This window comes from Silurus meridionalis, chromosome 8 (genome assembly GCF_014805685.1).
Source record: "Silurus meridionalis isolate SWU-2019-XX chromosome 8, ASM1480568v1, whole genome shotgun sequence".
In the NCBI taxonomy this organism is placed as follows: Eukaryota; Metazoa; Chordata; class Actinopteri; order Siluriformes; family Siluridae; genus Silurus; species Silurus meridionalis.
The window spans coordinates 28,601,879-28,624,007 of record NC_060891.1 but is presented as its reverse complement, the minus strand read 5'-3'; the positions used below and the strand labels follow the sequence as shown (position 1 = coordinate 28,624,007).

General features: G+C 43.6%; 1 protein-coding gene and 1 long non-coding RNA gene across 2 annotated transcripts in view; one reads left to right on the top strand and one right to left on the bottom strand.

Moving 5' to 3' along the window:
• Positions 1-22,129, top strand: part of ltbp1 (latent transforming growth factor beta binding protein 1) — a 93,191-nt gene that overhangs the window by 16,782 nt on the left and 54,280 nt on the right. The window contains 2 exon segments of the mRNA XM_046855241.1: positions 11,282-11,445; positions 18,936-19,106. Of these exon segments, the coding sequence (XP_046711197.1) occupies positions 11,282-11,445; positions 18,936-19,106 (335 nt within the window).
• LOC124389767 lies at positions 1,441-3,331 on the bottom strand. The gene is made up of 2 exons (XR_006926639.1): positions 2,413-3,331; positions 1,441-2,036 (listed from the first exon to the last, which is right to left on the bottom strand). It is a non-coding gene; the product is annotated as an uncharacterized LOC124389767 (long non-coding RNA).

Here is a 22,129-nt window from a genome sequence, read left to right as displayed (position 1 = left end):
TCCCTCTCCATCTCTCCTCTATCCCTCTCTCTTTCTCTCAGTCTCTCTGTCTCTACCCTCTTCATCTCTACCACTCTCCCTTTTCTATCTCTCTGTCTCTCCGTCTCTCTCTCTCTCTCTCTCTCTCTCTCTCTCTCTCTCCTCTCTCTGTCTCTCTTTCTCTCCATTTCAACTCTCTCCCTTTCTCCATCTCTCTGTCTCTCTGTGCCTTCCTCTCTCCGTCTCTCTGTCCCTCCCTCTCTCCATCTCTGTCTCTCCTTCTCTCTGTCCTTCTGTCTCTCCCTCTTTCTTTCTCCTCCTCTTTCTGTCTCTCCCTCTCTCCACCTCTTCCTCTCTTCCTCTCTCCGTCTCTCTGTCTCTCCCTTTCTCCATCTCTCTTCTTGATGATGATGACTCAGTGGGGTGAAGCGAGTGCATTCACATTTTACTTTTCACCTGAATGTACTCTTTGACTTCTCTCCATGACTCAGTGTCTCAGACGTTCCCGGAGCATTCCTCCTCCTCTTCCTCCTCCTTCTCCACCTCCTCCTCATTTTCCTCCTCCTCCTTCTGACGCTGATTATTGATGAGTGAGTTTTTTAAAGCAGACGTTAATGACGTGCGTGCTCTCCGAGCAGCAGGCGGTTTTTTTTCCTTAAAGCTAATTGTTACCAGATCTGCGTCCTCTGAAGCTGATTTCTCTTTTCCTTGTCTTTTTTTTCTTCTCTGCTCTTACAGCAGGTCTGAATCACTCTCAGATGCTGGAGGAAACTCAGAAAGATTGGTTTAGTCTTAGAGCTGCAGTATGTAACTTTCAGGGATTTTCTGACCTCTCTGGTAGAATTGTGTTACTGCAACTTGTGTAATATTTGATGGATTTAATTATAATTTTGTAGATATTAATAATAATAATAATAATAATAATAATAATAATAATAGTTAAATATTTTAAACCAGTTTAAATTTTACTTATTCCATTTTTGTCTAAAAATGTTAAATACTTCAACTATAAACCTCATAAACATAAATGATTATTTTATTATTTATTACTGATTATTATTGTCCAAAAAGAAATGCAATTATTATTATTATTATTATTATTATTATTATTATTTTATATATACATGTAATGTTGTTGTTGTGAACAATAAAATAAATAGTAATATAAATATAATGTATATAATATTCATATAGAAATAATAACAGTGACATAAAGCTAAATAATAACATAATAAAAATATCAACATGAAATATTTTTTTTAATAAAAGCACAATAAATCATTTTCAGAATCTGAATATTTTATTGATCTCAGAGGGAAATAGTTTGGTTGCAGTTGCTCACAGAAAAAGATAAAAAAAAAAAAAAGATTAAAGTAAAAATCAAAATAAGAATATACATATGAAGGTATATATTAAGTGAAATGTGTAGCAGCAGTGAAAACAGAAAGTCAGACTACAGTAATAGTTATAAAAGTTATTTATTCATTAATTATTGAAATTATTGACATCATTTCCAGAGATATAAACAATATATAAGTGTGGCATGAAAATCTATAACTATATTTATATGATCTTTAACTTTTAACATCTATCTGGTGGAGCAGCTGTGGAACCCTCAGATGAGTCTGTCACTGAATGTCCTCCTCAGACTGACCAGTGTTTAATGTAGTGGGTGGGAGAAGTTCTCCAAGATAGAATGTACTTTGGACAACATCCTCATTTCAGACACTATCATCAGAGAGTCCAGTTCCTTCCCAACATCATCACTGACCTTGTGAATCAGTTTGTTGAGTTTATATATAACTATCATTATAGTAATCTATCTATCTATCTATCTATCTATCTATCTATCTATCTATCTATCTATCTATCTATCTATCTGTCTGTCTGTCTGTCTGTCTGTCTGTCTGTCTGTCTGTCTGTCTATTGTATAATAAATGGATGAGATTATTGTATATATTGATGATGAAGTGAATAATAAACAGGGTCACAGAATGAAGAGAATCCATAAAGATGTCCTGCAGCATGTAGACCTTTGAGCTCCAGGGAGAGTGAAGCTGTGGGAGAGTAGAAGGTGAAGTAATGAAGCGTCTGTCACTGAGTGGTGTATTTAACCTTTAATCCCTGACCTGGGAACTATAATGTAGCAGTGTTTGGTTAGGAACTCCCAGCAGAGAGGCGTTGATGAATTCTCTGAAAGTAGCGCAGTGTGTTCTGATACACCAGTGTTTCCATGGCAACATGGTTCTAATTAACAGATCGTTTTCTTCAGGGTGAGGAGAAATTTATGTTCCTTCTTTTTAAAAACTCAGATGCTCTGTGGGTTATCCTCCTGATCTACAGGAGTCCCAATGTGTGTGTGTGTGTGTGTGTGTGTGTGTGTGTGTGTGTGTGTGTGTGTGTGTGTGTGTGTCTTGTTCTTCTATTACACACCTGCATTTTTCATCTATCCAGGCTGGAGTTCATGTCCTCACTGTACTTTGTTTTCACTTTGAAGTGTCACTCTGATCCTCAGATCCTCATCTCTTCATCTCACCCCTTTAATTATTCACCTCTTCTTCCAGCTGCTCCTTTATCACCGTTATCTTCCATCCACACAACAACACTGAGGGGGAGCAGGGAATATACATGTGTATGGAGGTGTGAGGTGCTCCAGGATGTTAGTGTAGATGTGGAGGTGATGAAGGTCCTGAGGTGAAGCAGAGAGCATTAGAATGGTGGAAGGTCTCACACCCAGTCGTAGATGATCACCTCATACCATGATCACTTCCAGCATTGAGGAGTTCAAGCTGTTGTTGATGTTTGCAGAGTAAAACTGACTGAAAGGATCAAAATAACCATCATTTTTATTTCATCCATCTACACTTCTGCTGCTCCGAATCTCACACACAGATAAAGTAGTGTAGTGAATGAGAGACTGATGGACCGATGGATGGACTAATAATGAAGCTGTTGAAGTTCTACCATTGGAACTTCTGATGCTATTTTTAGTTTTTTATTTATTTAAACTTTTTGCTTTTATCTTGTGCTTCGAGCTGTTTATAAAAATCCCACAACAGAAGTTCCTCCACACGCTAAACTCCTCCATGGAGCTCAGTGAGGTCATTAGGACACGTGTACAATCACTGTCTTACTCTGGGTGGAACTGGAACTGGATGTTACTATGGTTACAGATGTTTATAAGCAGCACATTCATTTAGATTCAACTGACAAACGCAAACGACCAACACTCTGAACTCACACCTGAACCTCCACCAATCACAATCCACTCTTCACACCTGAACCTCCACCAATCACAATCCACTCTTCACACCTGAACCTCCACCAATCACAATCCACTCCTCACACCTGAACCTCCACCAATCACAATCCACTCTTCACACCTGAACCTTCACCAATCACAATCCACTCTTCACACCTGAACCTCCACCAATCACAATCCACTCTTCACACCTGAACCTCCACCAATCACAATCCACTCTTCACACCTGAACCTCCACCAATCACAATCCACTCTTCACAAACTACTATCAAGTCAAGTGAAGTTTATTTCTATTGCGTTTTTCACAACACACATCATCTCAAAGCAGCTTTACAGAATGTAACAGTGAAGGTGAATGGTGTGTGTTTATCCCTGATGATCACCATGGAGACTGTGGTGAAGGAAAAACTCCCTTAAATGTTATGAGGAAGAAACCTTGAGAGGAACCAGAAGGGGAACCCATCCTCATTTGTAACCCATCCCAACACTCTGAACTCACACCTGATCTTCCACCAATCACAATCCTCTATTCACACCTGAACTTCCAGTGAATTGCAATCTATCTATTTTATATATATATATATATATATTAAAGAGTAGTCACTAGGGTAAAAACATTTGCAGGAAGTCCCTGACTTGGGATAGAGATGCGTTAACTTGGTGATATTTTCAAGTTACGAGTCGTCATCTGGGACTGGGAGACTGATATTGTCAAATATGGTCAATAAAGTGGAGATGGAGCTAACCTACCCCGGAGTCTTAGAGAACGGGGATCAGTATGGGGAAGTGTACAGTCATTTCTTAATAATGATCAACTTCACCTGCGATCTGATCTGTTGACGTGCCGAGTTTTTTTAATGCCACAAAGTCTACTTTAAACATTCGTTAGTTTACTGGATGCATTATATCCCATTATATCCCATTGTATCCCATTATATCCCATTATATCCCATTATATCCCATTATATCCCATTGTATCCCATTTTATCACATTAGTGTTTATTTATTTATTACGTATTATTTACCTGTTGTCTAGACCAGAGATGCCCAAGCTAGAACCCATATATATATATTTATATTTATTTTTATTAGAAGAGAAAGAAAATGGAAAAAATGCCATTTGGAGCAGCTTCATGTATCTCATTAGACCTGACTGAAGAAGCTCCATTAGAATTTAAACACTGTACTGAACATTGAATTATTTTTGGCTCTTCTGATCTACATCACAAACTGAGCTGTGACTGGGATGTGAATCAGAACCGTTTGGTAGTCAGATATATTATTACAATTTAATTGAGCTTTCTGTAAAATGTACTTTTACTTTATTTATTTGTTTATGTTTTTATTTTTAACATTTTTATTCTATTTTATTTTAGTATTTTTTTCTCCTATTTCTTTTCTTTTCTTTTCTTTTCTTTTCTTTTCTTCTTTTCTTCAAGACCCACGGTTTTTGATGTTAGTTATTCCCCATTCCTCTTCTTACCAAATTATTTATTCATTCTTTTTTACTTTTATTTATTTATTTGTCCATGTTTATCCAAAAAAATCTCACTTCCAGAAAAAAACTCTGAAAAACATTTCCCACAGACGCGTCTGGTTTCTCCTGCTGTTTGATGTGAAAGATCTCTGCGTCTGTGGAATGTTTGTGATTCTTTTCTTTGTGTTGTTGTTGTTGTTCTTGTCATTATTTCTGACGCTCTCAGCCAATCAAAACGCATGGTGGCGCTGTGTTTGTGGAGAGTCTGGAGAAATGCGGTTTTACTAAATATAAAAACGCCCAAGGAAGTCCATGACTCACTGATCTCCATGTAACACACACACACACACACACACACACACAGACGTAAATACACTCCGGGTTCCCAGAGACTTATCTGGAAAATGCCCGTCTAGTTCTTGTGTCTCTATGTATCTGTTTACATGGAGATCAGAGGTCACGGTTAGACCACCACTGAGACTCGTCTGTCGACTCATAAACATCTACATTATACACTCGAAACTATGTGCACCCCTGACCATCTCACCCATATAAGGTTCTTCTCCAAACTGTTCTTTTGAAGCACTCAGAATTTCCCCAAACTTGTTCCTGCTACAGCATGATGCTGGAAATCCTGAGCTCCATGAAGTCATGGCTGTTGGTGTGAAGATTGGAGTGGAAGAACTCAAGCTTCCCCCAAAGAGCCCTGACCTCCTCAACCCCAGTGAAAGATCTTTGGGAAAAACTCAAACTGGAGACGACTTCTCTTATCCAATATCATTGTCTGATCTCACCAGGAGCTCAAATTATCAAAGTTCTAGTGGAAAACCTTTCAAAGATATCAAGCCTGTGATTGAACATGGGAACATCGGACCTTCAGAACGTTCCTTTATGTTTGTGGTACATTTCTGTTTATTCCATGTGGATCAGCCATCCAAGGAATTTGATAGTCATCATCTCCCTGTCTTACAGGTGTGACATTAAAGTCTACCAGGAGAAGCATCTCCTCCTCATGTACTTTATTTATGTTCTACAACACCAGCGTCTCATTTTTTTAATGGTCTGTGTGTGGTGATCATCTATGATCATCTCTGTGATTCCTTCACATTAACCTCATGTTTCTCAAAACAGATGATTCTCACCATTGCTGATGGTTACCTGGAGTTCACAGAACCAAAATTACATATGATATGAGACCATGCCCCAGAATCTAGTGGAAAGTCTTCATAGAAGAGTGGTGGAGGCCATTATACAGCTGGAACCAGTGGGAGGAATAAATCTGGAATGAAACCTTGGGACAGTCAGGGTTTGATTGTCAGGGGTGCACATACTTTTGAAAATATATACATATATACACAGAGTATGTTATACACGTTTTTTTTTACTTCAGATCAGTGTGTTGTTGGTGGTCCTGCGGCAGCCATTTTGGGGTTTTTTTGGGTAGTAAACTGAATGTTTGTGTACATTTAAACAAAATGTCTGCCACAGGACCAGGAAAGATCGGATTCTGGATCTCTTTGATCGGATTCTGGATCTCTTTGATTGGATTCTGACTGGGATTGAACAATATCTCTATATATACACACAACATTTATCCTGTGAATCTTCAGGTGCCAGGTAAATCTGCATATAAATGTAGATAATCTCCTCCCTATTCTACTGGATACTGAACAATTTATGAATGATCATTTCTGAATAAAAGAATAAATTAGTATTGAAATCTCTGCATCCGATCACGTTTCCATGTCTGATCTCGGGGGTTGAGTTTCTACTACATCACTTACAAAAGATTCTTCTTCCAAACGCTGAGCTGTGTTATGATTTTAGCTTCCTGAGGCGACTAAAAATGCTAACACACGCCAGAACACTTGACCTTGACACACACACACACACACACACACACACACACACACACACACACACACAGAGATACACTCATCCTCTCTTTCCTTGGTTCCGACAGAACGCTTTCAATCCCAAGCCAAGTTAAATGCTGTTATACACACAGCTGAGAGAACAGGACACACACACACACACACACACACACACACACACACACACACACGCGTTTATACACACAGTTTCAGATTCATATCAGGTTCCAGAGGCCACACTTTCTGACTGCCAGACTTCAAAGTGCTGCTGAAAACAAAGTCTGTGTTTCAGTACATATTGTTATGACTGTGTGTGTGTGTGTGTGTGTGTATGTGTGTGTGTTTATGTGTGTATATGTGTATATACTGCTCAACAGTTGAAGGAGTTTTTGTTCTGTCTATACCATGCTACCAGAACACCTTTTCAACAAAATAACTAAGGCATTAAAAAAAAAAACATTATTTTGCAGAAAACACACTGATCAAAATTAGAGAACAACAATGACTGTAGCATGGAAAAAGATTACAACAAAATGTTCTGAAGGTTACAACAGTCAGCAATTAGTAGGATGTGTCCAGGCCTCTGCTCTGAATGACTTCAGCACATCTGCACCAAAAAGGACATTATTTCAATGTTTTCAGTATCAAGGAACTGCTTTACCCGTTTTGCTGTGTGACATGGAGCGTTGTCCTGCATGAACACTGCGGGCTGATTGGGTGATGAACGCAGGGAAGGAACCATACGTTGTTGAAGAAGGTTCTGATAAACATTTGCATTCACTCTGCCATGTAGCTGTATAAGATGCCCAACTCCTGCTGCAGAAAACATGCCCCAAACCATGACACTTCCTCCTCCACTTTTCACTGACTTCTTTACACACTTTGGGTTCAGTCTTTCTTCAGTGTGTCCCAGAACATAATGTTTCCCATCGGACCCAAATAAATTAAACTTGCTTTTATCACTGAAGTGAACTTTGGACCAGTTCTCCTCTGTCCACACAACATGCTTAGTCTAGCCTTTTGATTCTTTCTGCTAATGAGAGGTTTGGTCACTGCAGAGTGGGCTTTCAGTCCAAATGCTCTTAAACGTCGAGACACTGTATGACGAGACAGATCTTTACCCTGTTCAGCGCTGAACTGGTGAGCAATTCCAGCTGCAGTGTGGAAACGATTGCCCATTGAGATCCTCCTCAGTATCCTGTCCTCTCTTGCATTTGTCTTGAAATCACAGATTTGGAACGACCAACTTGTCTTGCTATGTCTGATAGGGTCATCCCTTTGGCCTTCATCTGGACAACCTGCTGTTCAGTCACTTTAGAACGGGCCACCATCTTGCAGAGTCAGTGAAACTGGAAGTTAGGCTGCCAGTTAAATAAGGGTTGACAGATAATCAAGGAAATTAGCACCAGGTGCAGATTAACACCAATAACTGGGAGGTATCTGAAAGTGTTCTCTAATTTTTATCAGTGTGTTTTCTGGAAAATAATGTTTTTTTTTGGAAATGCCTTAGTTATTTTGTGAAAAAGGTGTTCTGGTAGCATGGTATAATTGTTTATAAATTGTTCTCTTATTTTGATCGCCAGTGTACACAGTGTGTGTGTGTGTGTGTGTGTGTGTGTGTGTGTGTGTGTGTGTGTGTGTGTGTGTATGTGTGTGTCAAATAAAATCAAATACATTTACATACACATACATACAGAGTACGACGCCCAGTGAAATTCTTTGTATGACTGTCCAAAATTTAAGCATAAAAAGGAATAGATTTAAGGATAAAAAGAATAAAGTAGATAAATATAAAATATAAACTATGGAATAAATATGAAAATATATGTATATACATGAATTAGTAGGGCAGATATTGGAAGTACAAATTAAAGTAATTTAGTGATTGTCCTTAAAGTGTCCATGTGCAGTGTGATGTGGTATAAAGTGTCCATGTGCAGTGTGGTGTGGTATAAAGTGTCCATGTGCAGTGTGATGTGGTATAAAGTGTCCATGTGCAGTGTGGTGTGGTATAAAGTGACACTGTGCAGTGTGGTGTGGTATAAAGTGTCCATGTGCAGTGTGATGTGGTATAAAGTGTCCATGTGCAGTGTGGTGTGGTATAAAGTGTCCATGTGCAGTGTGGTGTGGTATAAAGTGACACTGTGCAGTGTGGTGTGGTATAAAGTGTCCATGTGCAGTGTGGTGTGATATAAAGTGGCACTGTGCAGTGTGGTGTGGTATAAAGTGACACTGTGCAGTGTAGTGTGGTATAAAGTGTCCATGTGCAGTGTGACATGGTATAAAGTGTCCATGTGCAGTGTGATGTGGTATAAAGTGTCCATGTGCAGTGTGATGTGGTATAAAGTGTCCATGTGCAGTGTGATGTTGTATAAAGTGTCCATGTGCAGTGTGATGTGGTATAAAGTGTCCATGTGCAGTGTTGTGTGGTAAAAGTGTCCATGTGCAGTGTGGTGTGGTATAAAGTGTCCATGTGCAGTGTGATGTGGTATAAAGTGACACTGTGCAGTGTGATGTTGTATAAAGTGTCCTTGTGCAGTGTGATGTGGTATAAAGTGTCCATGTGCAGTGTTGTGTGGTATAAAGTGTCCATGTGCAGTGTGATGTGGTATTAAGTGTCCATGTGCAGAGTTAAAGTGTCATAGTGCAAAATAAATGTGCAGAACAAGTGTGATGATGGAGAGAGAAGTCCAGTTCTAGGTCCTGGGTGTTTCCTGGTTTAAACTCTGAATGGCCTGCAAGAAAAAACTCCTACTCGTTCTCTCTGTGTTTGCTGTCAATAAGCAGAAGCGCTTCCCTGGACTTAACAAAGAGAAGAGTCTAATGTTGGGATGACTTCACAATCTTCCTGGCTCTGGTCCGGCACCTTGAGCTGTAGATGTCCTGCAGGTTAGGGAGCTCGGTGCGGATGGTATATTCAGCTGAACGCACCACCCTCTGAAGGGGTCGCCTGTCCTGCATGGTGCTGTTCCCGAACCAGGAAGTGATGCTACCCCTCAGAACGCTCCCAGTGGTGCAGGTGTAAAAGGTCCTCAGCACCTGAGGGGAAAGTTTAAATTCCCTTAAGATGGTACACATGCTGCCAGGCTTCTTCACCAGGGTGTGACAGGACCAAGACAGGTCCTGTGTGACGTGAACACCTAGGTACCGGAAACTGTTCACTCTCTCCACTGGGGTCCCGTTGATGTTTAGCGGTTGGTATGATCGCTCCTGCTTCTTGCTGAAGTCCACTATCAACTCCTTAGTCTTGCTGATGTTCAGGGGAAGATTGTTCTCTCCAGCTTTTTAACCTTCTGTATGTAGGCCGTCTCGTCGTTGTTGGAGATCAGGCCCACCACAACAGTGTTGGAAGTGGCCCCACAGTCATATGTGTACAGTGAGTACAGCAGGGGGCTCAGAACACAACCCTGGGGAGCTCCAGTGCTGAGGGTGAGGGTGGATGAGATGTGTTTGCCCACCCGTACGGCTTGTGGTCTGTCTGTCAGGAAGTTGGAGTTCTATTGACACAGCGGCAGGCTAAGTCCCAGGACCTCTAACTTAGAGGTGAGTGTTGAGGGAATTATGGTGTTGAACGCTGAACTGTAGTCCACAAACAGATTTTTTTTTATAATTCCCTTTTCTGTAGTCCGGGTGTGTATGTCTGTGTGTTTGTGCATGTATTTATGTGTTTTTGTGTGTATGTATATGTTTGTGTATGTGTGTGCGCGTGTGTGTTTGGGTGCATGTGTGTGTACTTGTGTGTGTATATGTGTATGTGTGTATATATGTGTGTACTGTAGGTCTTTGTGTATTTACTGTATGTAGGTGTTCGTATATGTGTGGGTGTATGTCTGTGTGTGTGTGTGTGTGTGTGTGTGTGTGTATGTTTGTGTGTATGTACGAATGTATGTATGTGTGTGTATGTGTTTGTTTGTGTGTGTATATGTATGTGTATGCATGCGTGTGTATATATGTGTCTTTGTGTTTGTATATGTGTGTATGTATTAGTTGGTGTGTTTCTCTGTATATGTGTGTGTTTGTGCATGTGTGTGTGTTTGTGTGTGTTGTATGTTTGTGTATGTACGAATGTGTGTGTGTATATGTGTTTTTGTAAGTGAATATGGGTATGTACTGTATGTATGTATTTGTTTATATGTGTGTATGTGTGTGTGTGTTTGTGTATGTGTATATATATATTTGTGCATATGTATGTGTGTGTTTGTATTGTGTGTATGTGTGTGTTTGTATCTGTGTGTGTGTGTTTGTGTATGTGTGTGTATTTGTGTATATGTTTTTGCATGTATGAATGGTGTGTGTGGTGTATGTGTGTGTTTGTATATATATATATATGTGTGTGTGTGTGTGTGTGTGTGTGTGTGTATGTGTCTTTGAAATTGTAAAAAATAGTTACTCTATAGTGTACACCTTCAGTTCCAACTGTACACAGCTAAAAGAACCACAGATCACACTTCTAAAGAAGGAAAGTGTGAGTGTGTGTGTGTGTGTGTGTGTGTGTGTGTGTGTGTGTGTGTGTTTGAGTGTGTTTGTGTATGTCTGGATTAATTTTCTCCACCACACACTGCTACGTGTTTACACCTGTGAGCTTTCCATAAAGCCTCAGGGCAGGAAGTGAGGGAGAAAACACATATGCATAAATCAAAAATATTAATGTGTGTGTGTGTGTGTGTGTTTGTGTGTTCCTCTCCATAGTGTACAGCATCCTGTCTCCATAAACATGCAACATGGAAAAAGCCAGAAGTTTGTGATCAAGCCGAAGTTTTATCCCCCACACAACACACACACTCAGGTGCATGGGGTAGGATACACACCTGAGCGCAGCATCCCTTTGAGCACTGGACACCACCCACTACACGGTCAGTACTCCACCCATATACCACACATACACCAGCCGCTACACAGTCAGTACTCCACCCATATACCACACATACACCAGCCGCTACACAGTCAGTACTCCACCCATATACCACACATACACCAGCCGCTACACAGTCAGTACTCCACCCATATACCACTCATACACCAGCCGCTACACAGTCAGTACTCCACCCATATACCACACATACACCAGCCGCTACGGTCAGTACTCCACCCATATACCACACATACACCAGCCGCTACAGTCAGTACTCCACCCATATACCACTCATACACCAGCCGCTACACAGTCAGTACTCCACCCATATACCACACATACACCAGCCGCTACACGGTCAGTACTCACCCATATACCACACATACACCAGCCGCTACGGTCAGTACTCCACCCATATACCACACATACACCAGCCGCTACGGTCAGTACTCCACCCATATACCACACATACACCAGCCGCTACACGGTCAGTACTCCACCCATATACCACACATACACCAGCCGCTACGGTCAGTACTCCACCCATATACCACACATACACCAGCCGCTACGGTCAGTACTCCACCCATATACCACACATACACCAGCCGCTACACGGTCAGTACTCCACCCATATACCACTCATACACCAGCCGCTACACAGTCAGTACTCCACCCATATACCACACATACACCAGCGCTACACAGTCAGTACTCCACCCATATACCACACATACACCAGCCGCTACACAGTCAGTACTCCACCCATATACCACACATACACCAGCCGCTACACAGTCAGTACTCCACCCATATACCACACATACACCAGCCGCTACACAGTCAGTACTCCACCCATATACCACACATACACCAGCCGCTACACAGTCAGTACTCACCCATATACCACTCATACACCAGCCGCTACACGGTCAGTACTCACCCATATACCACACATACACCAGCCGCTACACGGTCAGTACTCCACCCATATACCACACATACACCAGCCGCTACACGGTCAGTACTCCACCCATATACCACACATACACCAGCCGCTACACGGTCAGTACTCACCCATATACCACATACACCAGCTACACGGTCAGTACTCCACCCATATACCACACATACACCAGCCGCTACGGTCAGTACTCCACCCATATACCACACATACACCAGCCGCTACGGTCAGTACTCCACCCATATACCACACATACACCAGCCGCTACACGGTCAGTACTCCACCCATATACCACACATACACCAGCCGCTACACGGTCAGTACTCCACCCATATACCACTCATACACCAGCCACACAGTCAGTACTCCACCCATATACCACACATACACCAGCCGCTACACAGTCAGTACTCCACCCATATACCACACATACACCAGCTACACAGTCAGTACTCCACCCATATACCACACATACACCAGCCGCTACACAGTCAGTACTCCACCCATATACCACACATACACCAGCCGCTACACAGTCAGTACTCCACCCATATACCACACATACACCAGCGGCTACACAGTCAGTACTCCACCCATATACCACACATACACCAGCCGCTACACAGTCAGTACTCCACCCATATACCACACATACACCAGCCGCTACACAGTCAGTACTCCACCCATATACCACCCATACACCAGCCGCTACACGGTCAGTACTCCACCCATATACCACTCATACACCACCGCTACCACCCATATACCACATACACCACCCACTACACAGTCAGTACTCCACCCATATACCACTCATACACCACCGCTACCACCCATATACCACACATACACCACCCACTACACAGTCAGTACTCCACCCATATACCACTCATACACCACCGCTACCACCCATATACCACACATACACCACCCACTACAGTCAGTACTCCACCCATATACCACTCATACACCACCGCTACCACCCATATACCACATACACCACCCACTACACAGTCAGTACTCCACCCATATACCACACATACACCACCGCTACCACCCATATACCACACATACACCACCCACTACACAGTCAGTACTCCACCCATATACCACACATACACCACTACCACCCATATACCAATACATACACCACCCACTACACAGTCAGTACTCACCCATATACCACACATACACCACCGCTACCACCCATATACCACACATACACCACCCACTACACAGTCAGTACTCCACCCATATACCACACATACACCAGCCGCTACGGTCAGTACTCCACCCATATACCACACATACACCAGCCGCTACACGGTCAATACTCCACCCATATACCACTCATACACCACCCGCTACCACCCATATACCACACATACACCACCCACTACACAGTCAGTACTCCACCCATATACCACACATACATCAGCCGCTACACGATCAGTACTCCACCCATATACCACACATACACCACCCACTACACGGTCAGTACTCCACCCATATACCACTCATACACCAGCCGCTACACGGTCAGTACTCCACCCATATACCACACATACACCACCTGCTACACGGTCAGTACTTCACCCATATACCACACATACACCAGCCGCTACGGTCAGTACTCCACCCATATACCACTCATACACCAGCCGCTACACGGTCAGTACTCCACCCATATACCACACATACACCAGCCGCTACACGATCAGTACTCCACCCATATACCACACATACACCACCCACTACACGGTCAGTACTCCACCCATATACCACTCATACACCAGCCGCTACGGTCAGTACTCCACCCATATACCACTCATACACCAGCCGCTACACGATCAGTACTCCACCCATATACCACTCATACACCAGCCGCTACACGGTCAGTACTCCACCCATATACCACTCATACACCAGCCGCTACACGGTCAGTACTCCACCCATATACCACTCATACACCAGCCGCTACACGGTCAGTACTCCACCCATATACCACTCATACACCAGCCGCTACACGATCAGTACTCCACCCATATACCACACACCACCCACTACACGGTCAGTACTCCACCCATATACCACACATACACCAGCCGCTACACGGTCAGTACTCCACCCATATACCACATACACCAGCCACTACACGGTCAGTACTCCACCCATATACCACTAATACACCACCTGCTACCACCCATATACCACCCATACACCACCTGCTACACAGTCAGTACTCCACCCATATACCACACATACACCAGCCGCCACACGGTCAGTACTCCACCCATATACCACACATACACCAGCCGCTACGGTCAGTACTCCACCCATGCACCACTTGCTACCACCCATATACCACACATACACCACCGCTACCACCCATATACCACACATACACCACCCACTACACGGTCAGTACTCCACCCATATACCACACATACACCAGCCGCTACACGGCCAGTACTCCACCATATACCACTCATACACCACTTGCTACCACCCATTTACCGCACATACACCACCGCTACGGTCAGTACTCACCCATATACCACACATACACCACCGCTACCACCCATATACCACACATACACCACCGCTTCATGGTCAGTACTCCACCCATATACCACACATACATGAGCAGCTACACGGTCAGTACTCACCCATATACCACACATACACCAGCTGCTACATGGTCAGTACTCCACCCATATACCACATACACCACCGCTACCACCCATATACCACACATACGAGCCGCTACACGGTCAGTACTCCACCCATATACCACACATACACCAGCCGCTACATGGTCAGTACTCCACCCATATACCACTCATACACCACCGCTACCACCCATATACCACACATACGAGCCGCTACACGGTCAGTACTCCACCCATATACCACACATACACCAGCCGCTACATGGTCAGTACTCCACCCATATACCACACATACACCAGCCGCTACACAGTCAGTACTCCACCCATATACCACACATACACCACCGCTACACAGTCAGTACTCACCCATATACCACACATACACCACCCACTACACAGTCAGTACTCCACCCATATACCACACATACACCAGCCGCTACGGCCAGTACTCCACCATATACCACTCATACACCACTTGCTACCACCCATTTACCGCACATACACCACCGCTACACGGTCAGTACTCCACCCATATACCACACATACACCACCGCTACCACCCATATACCACACATACACCACCCGCTTCATGGTCAGTACTCCACCCATATACCACACATACATGAGCCGCTACACGGTCAGTACTCCACCCATATACCACACATACACCAGCTGCTACATGGTCAGTACTCCACCCATATACCACACATACACCACCCGCTACCACCCATATACCACACATACACGAGCCGCTACACGGTCAGTACTCCACCCATATACCACATACACCAGCCGCTACATGGTCAGTACTCCACCCATATACCACTCATACACCACCCGCTACCACCCATATACCACACATACACGAGCCGCTACACGGTCAGTACTCCACCCATATACCACACATACACCAGCCGCTACATGGTCAGTACTCCACCCATATACCACACATACACCAGCCGCTACACAGTCAGTACTCCACCCATATACCACACATACACCACCCGCTACACAGTCAGTACTCCACCCATATGCCTCACATACACCACCCGCTACACAGTCAGTACTCCACCCATATACCACACATACACCAGCCGCTACACGGCCAGTACTCCACCCATATACCACCCGCTACCACCCATATACCACACATACACCACCCGCTACATGGTCAGTACTCCACCAATGTACCACACATACACCACCCACTACCACCCATATACCACACATACACCACCACTACGGTCAGTACTCCACCCATATACCACATACACCACCGCTACGGTCAGTACTCACCCATATGCCTCACATACACCATCGCTACACGGTTAGTACTCCACCCATACACCGCACATACACCACACATATACCACACATACACCAACCACTACACGGTCAGTACTCCACCCATATACCACACATACACCACCCGCTACATGGCCAGTACTTCACCCATATACCACACATACACCACCCGCTACACGGTCAGTACCACAGTCATACACCAGCCGCTACTTGGTCAGTACTCCACCCATACTCCACACATTACACGGTCAGTACTTTAGCCATACACCACCTGTTTCATAGTCAGCCACTTTGCCCATACCTCTTCTCCAACTTTGCTTCACATCTCCTTTACTTCTCACAACTTTTCTCCAATTCTCTACAACTTTTTCTCCACCTCTCCTCCACTCATTTTCATCAAAATACACTTAAACAATGCAACATAATTACATTTTGTGTGTGTGTGTTGCGTGAGAGCAACAGCTTCCATTCTACAGAGAGAAATGATAGAAAATGGCTTTGCCAGACACACGCGCACACACACGTGACCTAACAGCATTGCGACAGCTGCCTGTGTGTGTGTGTGTGTGTGTGTGTGTGTTAGAGCTGATTGATGTCTGTGTTTTGTCTGCTGAGGTCTCTACTGTTCCTTCTCCATATGGACAGAATTATGACCAGAGAGAGAAAGAGAGATGGAGGAGAGAGAGAGAGAGAGAGAGAGAGAGAGAGAGAGAGAGAGAGAGGAAGGTAGGGAGAGGAAGAGAGAGAGAGAGAGAGAGAGAGAGAGAGAGAGAGAGAGAGAGAGAGAGAGATGGAGGAAAGGGAATGTGGAGAGAGAGAAAGATGGAGGAAAGGGAATTTAAGGGAGAGGAGAATGAGAGAAAGATTGAGGGAGAGTGAGAGAGAGAGATGAAGGAAAGAGAGTGATGTAATGAGTGTAATAGAAAAGATATGTTGCAGAGAAAAATACACTAATGCCTGTTGATAAATAAAACAGTGTGTGTGTGTGTGTGTGTGTGTGTGTGTGTGTGTGTGTGTGTGTGTGTGTGTGTGTTGGTGGGGGTGTTTTACCTGCTGTTTTAGCCTCCAAGGTGGACCTTCAGTACAACCTTCAGCTAGATACAACACATAGCAGAGAGATGGGGAGAGAGCAAGAGAGAGAGGGGAGGGGAGGGGTGGAGAGAGATAGAGAATAAGGAGAGAGGGGAGGGGTGGAGAGATGGAGAATGAAGGAGAGAGGGAGGGAGGAGGATGGAGGAGAGAGAGAGAGAGAGAAGGAGAGGAAGGAGAGAAATAGGGGAAAGGGAGAGGGGAGGAGAGAGAGAGAGATGGGGGAGATGGGGAGAGGGAGAGAGAGGAGGGAGGAGAGAGGAAGGGGACGAGAGAGAGAGAGAGAGAGAGGAAGGAGAGAAATAGTGGGAGGGAGGAGAGATAGGGTGGAGAGGAGAGAGAGTGAAGGAGAGGAGAGAGAGTATAGAGAGAGGGAGGAGATGGAGAGAGAGAGAGAGAGAGAGAGAGAGGAAGAAGAGAAATGGGGAGAGGAGAGACAGTGGGTGGAGAGAGAGGAAGGATAGAGAGGAGGAGGGTGGGGGAGAGGGGAGGGAGAGAAAGAGGGAGGGGATGAAGAGAGAGAGACGGGGAGAGGAAGGAGAGAAAGAGGGAGGGGATGGAGAGAGGGGGGAAGAGGAGGAGAGGAAGGAGAGAAAGAGGAGGGGATGGAGAGAGAGAGAGGAGGGGATGGAGAGAGAGAGAGAGGGGAACGCGAGGCGAGAGAGACGGGGTAGGGGAAGAGAGTGAGGGGGCGGTTGGTAAAGAAGAGAAGAAAGATGTAAAACAGGAAAAAAGCCGAAGCGACAAAGTTGCCGAAAAAGAGACAGAACTGGAGAATAAGGAGAAATGGGTAAACTTTTCGTGTAGTTGTGTATGGCAGTAGTGACATCATCATCATCATCATCATCATCATCATCTCACACACACACACACACACACACACACACACACACTTTTACTTTCAGACCAAGGTGTGAAGGTATGTAAGAAAGACAGACAGACAGAGGAGAAATTGAGAGAGCGAGAGAGAGAGAGAGAGAGAGAGAGAGAGAGAGAGAGAGAGAGAGAGAGAGACGGGTCATGCCTTTGCATGTGTGGGCAGAAAGTAGAAAGCATGGCATTCCCCACCTCTCTCTCTCTCTCTCTCATACACACACACACACACACAGATTTCTGCATGAAAACATGTGAATCGACGCGGGAAGACTAACAGAAGGGCGAAAAAGAAAACCGAAATAGAGGAAGAAGAAGAAACGGAGACGACAAAACTATTTCTTCTCCTCCCTCTGGCTCTCGTCTGGCTCTCGTCTGGTCCTCTGTCTGGTTCTCTGTCTGACTCTCGTCTGGCACTCCATCTCGGTGTTGTTGCTCACACACTCGCAGTGTGTCTGATCTCGGTCTGATCGTCTCAGAGACGGCGTTATTTAAAAGCTATGCGGTCCAGATGCCTGATTCGTTGTGTCCTCTGTCTGTCTCTCTCCCTCCGTCTCTCTCTCTTCTTTCCTTTGCTCTATCGCTCAGCAGTGGCCAACCACACGGGCCGGATCAAACTCGTTTTCACTCCCACCATCTGCAAACTGACGTGTAGCGGTGGACGCTGCCACAACACCTGTGAGAAAGGAAACACCACCACCATCATCAGCGAGAACGGGCGTGCCACTGACACGCTCACCGCCCCCAACTTCCGAGTCGGTGAGTCTCCCGGTGCATTGTGGGATACTGCCAATGTTTTATTGTCATTTACGCTAATCTCCAAAACATCACTTGACGTATGATTAGAGGTTCATGCTAATACTCGCTGCCTTATCGATCATTAGTTAGCATTCTAACACAAGCAGGTGTACCGTAGCTCAAATTAACATCACATTAAAACTTTTTAAGATGACACAAAGCTAGCTAAGAATTCTGGATAAGAATTGTGTTCCATTTGCTAGCGTAAATTCTACTACATGATATTAAATTGCTACTACATCTCTGTGATTGTTTCTCTGATCACGATTTTATGTAAATTTATGTAAATGTATGTACATTTCTTTTTTTTTTTTTTTACTTACAAACATTAAATGATTTTAGCTGGATTTTGCTAGATAAGTAAACTGGCCAACTTCAGTGTGTGTAACGTATATAAGAGTAGCCTCGGGTTACATAATGCTAGCTAGCTTTTGTGTTAAATTGTGTTTATGTTCAGCGTAAACTTCACTACATCATTTGATTCCTAATTCACCTCAGTGCTCACTAATGTTTTATCAATTTTATGCTAATTTACATTCACTTGTGTTGCAGACATTTATTTGGGTGTGCGTGTGTGTGTGTGTGTGTGTGTGTGTGTATATATGTGTGTGTGTGTGTGTGTGTGTGTGTGTGTGTGTGTGTGTATATATATGTGCGTCTGTGTGTATGTATGTGTGTGCATATGTGTGTGTGTGTGTGTGTGTGTGTGTGTGTATGTATATATGTGTGCGTCTGTGTGTATGTATGTGTGCGCATATGTGTGTATGTGTGTGTGTGTGTGTGTGTGTGTGTGTATGTCTATTCTGTGTGTGTGCGCGCATGTGTGTGTGTGTGTGTGTGTGCATGCGTCAAGTCAAGTTTATTTATGTAGTGATTTTCACAGTGGACGTTGTCTCAAAGCAGCTTTACAGAGTTTAACAGTGAAGGTGAATGGTGTGTGTTTATCCCTAATGATGAAGACTGGTGTGACTGTGGTGAAGAAAAAACTCCCTTAGATGTTATGAGAAAGAAACCTTGAGAGGAACCAGACTCAAAAGCAGAACCTCATCCTCATAGTCTTTAAACACTACAGACCACTGGAGAGTGAGAACTAACATGAGCACTGGAGTGAAAGATTATGACTGATGATCTTTCTACAGTCAGTTGAGATTATAAAACTATTAGCTACTGAGCAACTCATAAAATATCTCAACATCTGAGATCATCATAAATCCAACACCAGCTTCTCCATGCCAGAGCCTTTAAACATAAATGCAGTTAATCATCAACATTTGTGAACATCAACAGTTCACATCTGTAAAGCAATTTTAAATCAAAAACCTGTTCGGTTAAATAATATAGAAAACAATATTTTATAATTTTTTATAAATAAAATGTATATAAAAATAAAATAGAATTAAGGACAATAGAGTAAGCAATTGGTCAAATAAAATTCAATCATTGGACAAATCAAATTAGTTTACATTTGTTAGACCCCATTTAGTACCGTATTTTTCGGACTATAAGCCGCTACTTTTTTCCCACGTTTTGAACCCCACGGCTTAAACAACGAAGCGGCTAATTTATGGATTTTTCCCGGTTTTACAAACTTCAAGCCAAAAACCTGAACCCCATAACATTAGACCAGTGAAATTTCCAAACGGAAACGAAAAAACGCACCTCACCTGTGTTCTGAGCTGCACGGCTTTTTAAACGCACGACGATGCCAAAAGATAAACTCCAGAGAGAAATAGTTGTGAAAGGAAGGAGGAAGACAGTGAACAATGACTTTCTTGGTCGGCTACTGTTTAGATACAAGCCGTTGTAGCGTGTTGAGTCTGGGTGAAGGGAGAGCTCGCTAACTCCAGTTACAACAGAAATCATATAATCACAGACAGGTTTCCAAAACTCGTGCTTTTTAATTTTTATTTTTGGCAACAGCGTTACGGGTTAGTCAAAGAAACTTAGAAATCAGCATCAGAAAATAATAAGGACATATTCCTCAGTCTCCACACATGCAGTAATACCGGAAGAATGCAGCGGCAGGCTATTCCCAAAATACCGCTCTGCTCTTAAAGAAAGCGCAACATATTTCACCCGTTACACCGTGTGTAACGTGTCTTTCATTAAAGCCTGTGTAAAGTACATTAGTGTAGAACTGTGGCTTATAGACAGGTGCGGCTTATTTATGTTTAAAATAAATATATCTGTAAAATTCAGTGGGTGCGGCTTATAGTTCGGAAATTACGGTATATACAGATGTGTATATAAGTGTGTATGATCTACTTAACTGTTCTATTTATTTCAGCATACTTTACAAATCTTTTAATTTCTTTCTCCTTTCAAGAAAAATTCATAAAGATAAATATAAAAATCCATACCACTAGACCGTCGCAAAAATGTGTGTGTGTGTGTGTGTGTGTGTGTGTGTGTGTGTGTGTGTTTGTATGTATATATGTGTGTTTCTGATATGTTCTAGATGCAGTGTCTGATATGTTCTAGAGGAAGAGAGAGATTCTTTCTGAAAGATTTGTTGGAGAGTTTCGTGGCCGTGGCTCAGCAGTGTGTCATTTCTAATGAGCACTTCTCTAAATGTAGAGCTCTCAGAACTTTATTTTATTAGTTCTACTTCCTCTCCACCATCTTTACTATGAGTCCAGATCAGTTATTAGAAGAATGACAGAAGATTCAAAAGGAGCGGAGAATGGGTAATGGAACAGAGATCAGGCAATGGAGAGGAGATCGCGTTAACAAGGAGTAGATCGTGTAACGGGGAGGAAATCGGGTAACGGGGAGGAGATCGGGTAACAGGGAAGAGATTGGGTAATGGAGAGGAAATCGGGTAACGGGGAGGAGATCGGGTAACGGAGAGGAAATCGGGTAACGGGGAGGAGATCGGGTAACGGAGAGGAAATCGGGTAACGGGAGGAGATCGGGTAACGGAGAGGAAATCGGTAACGGGAGGAGATCGGGTAACGGAGAGGAAATCGGTAACGGGAGGAGAT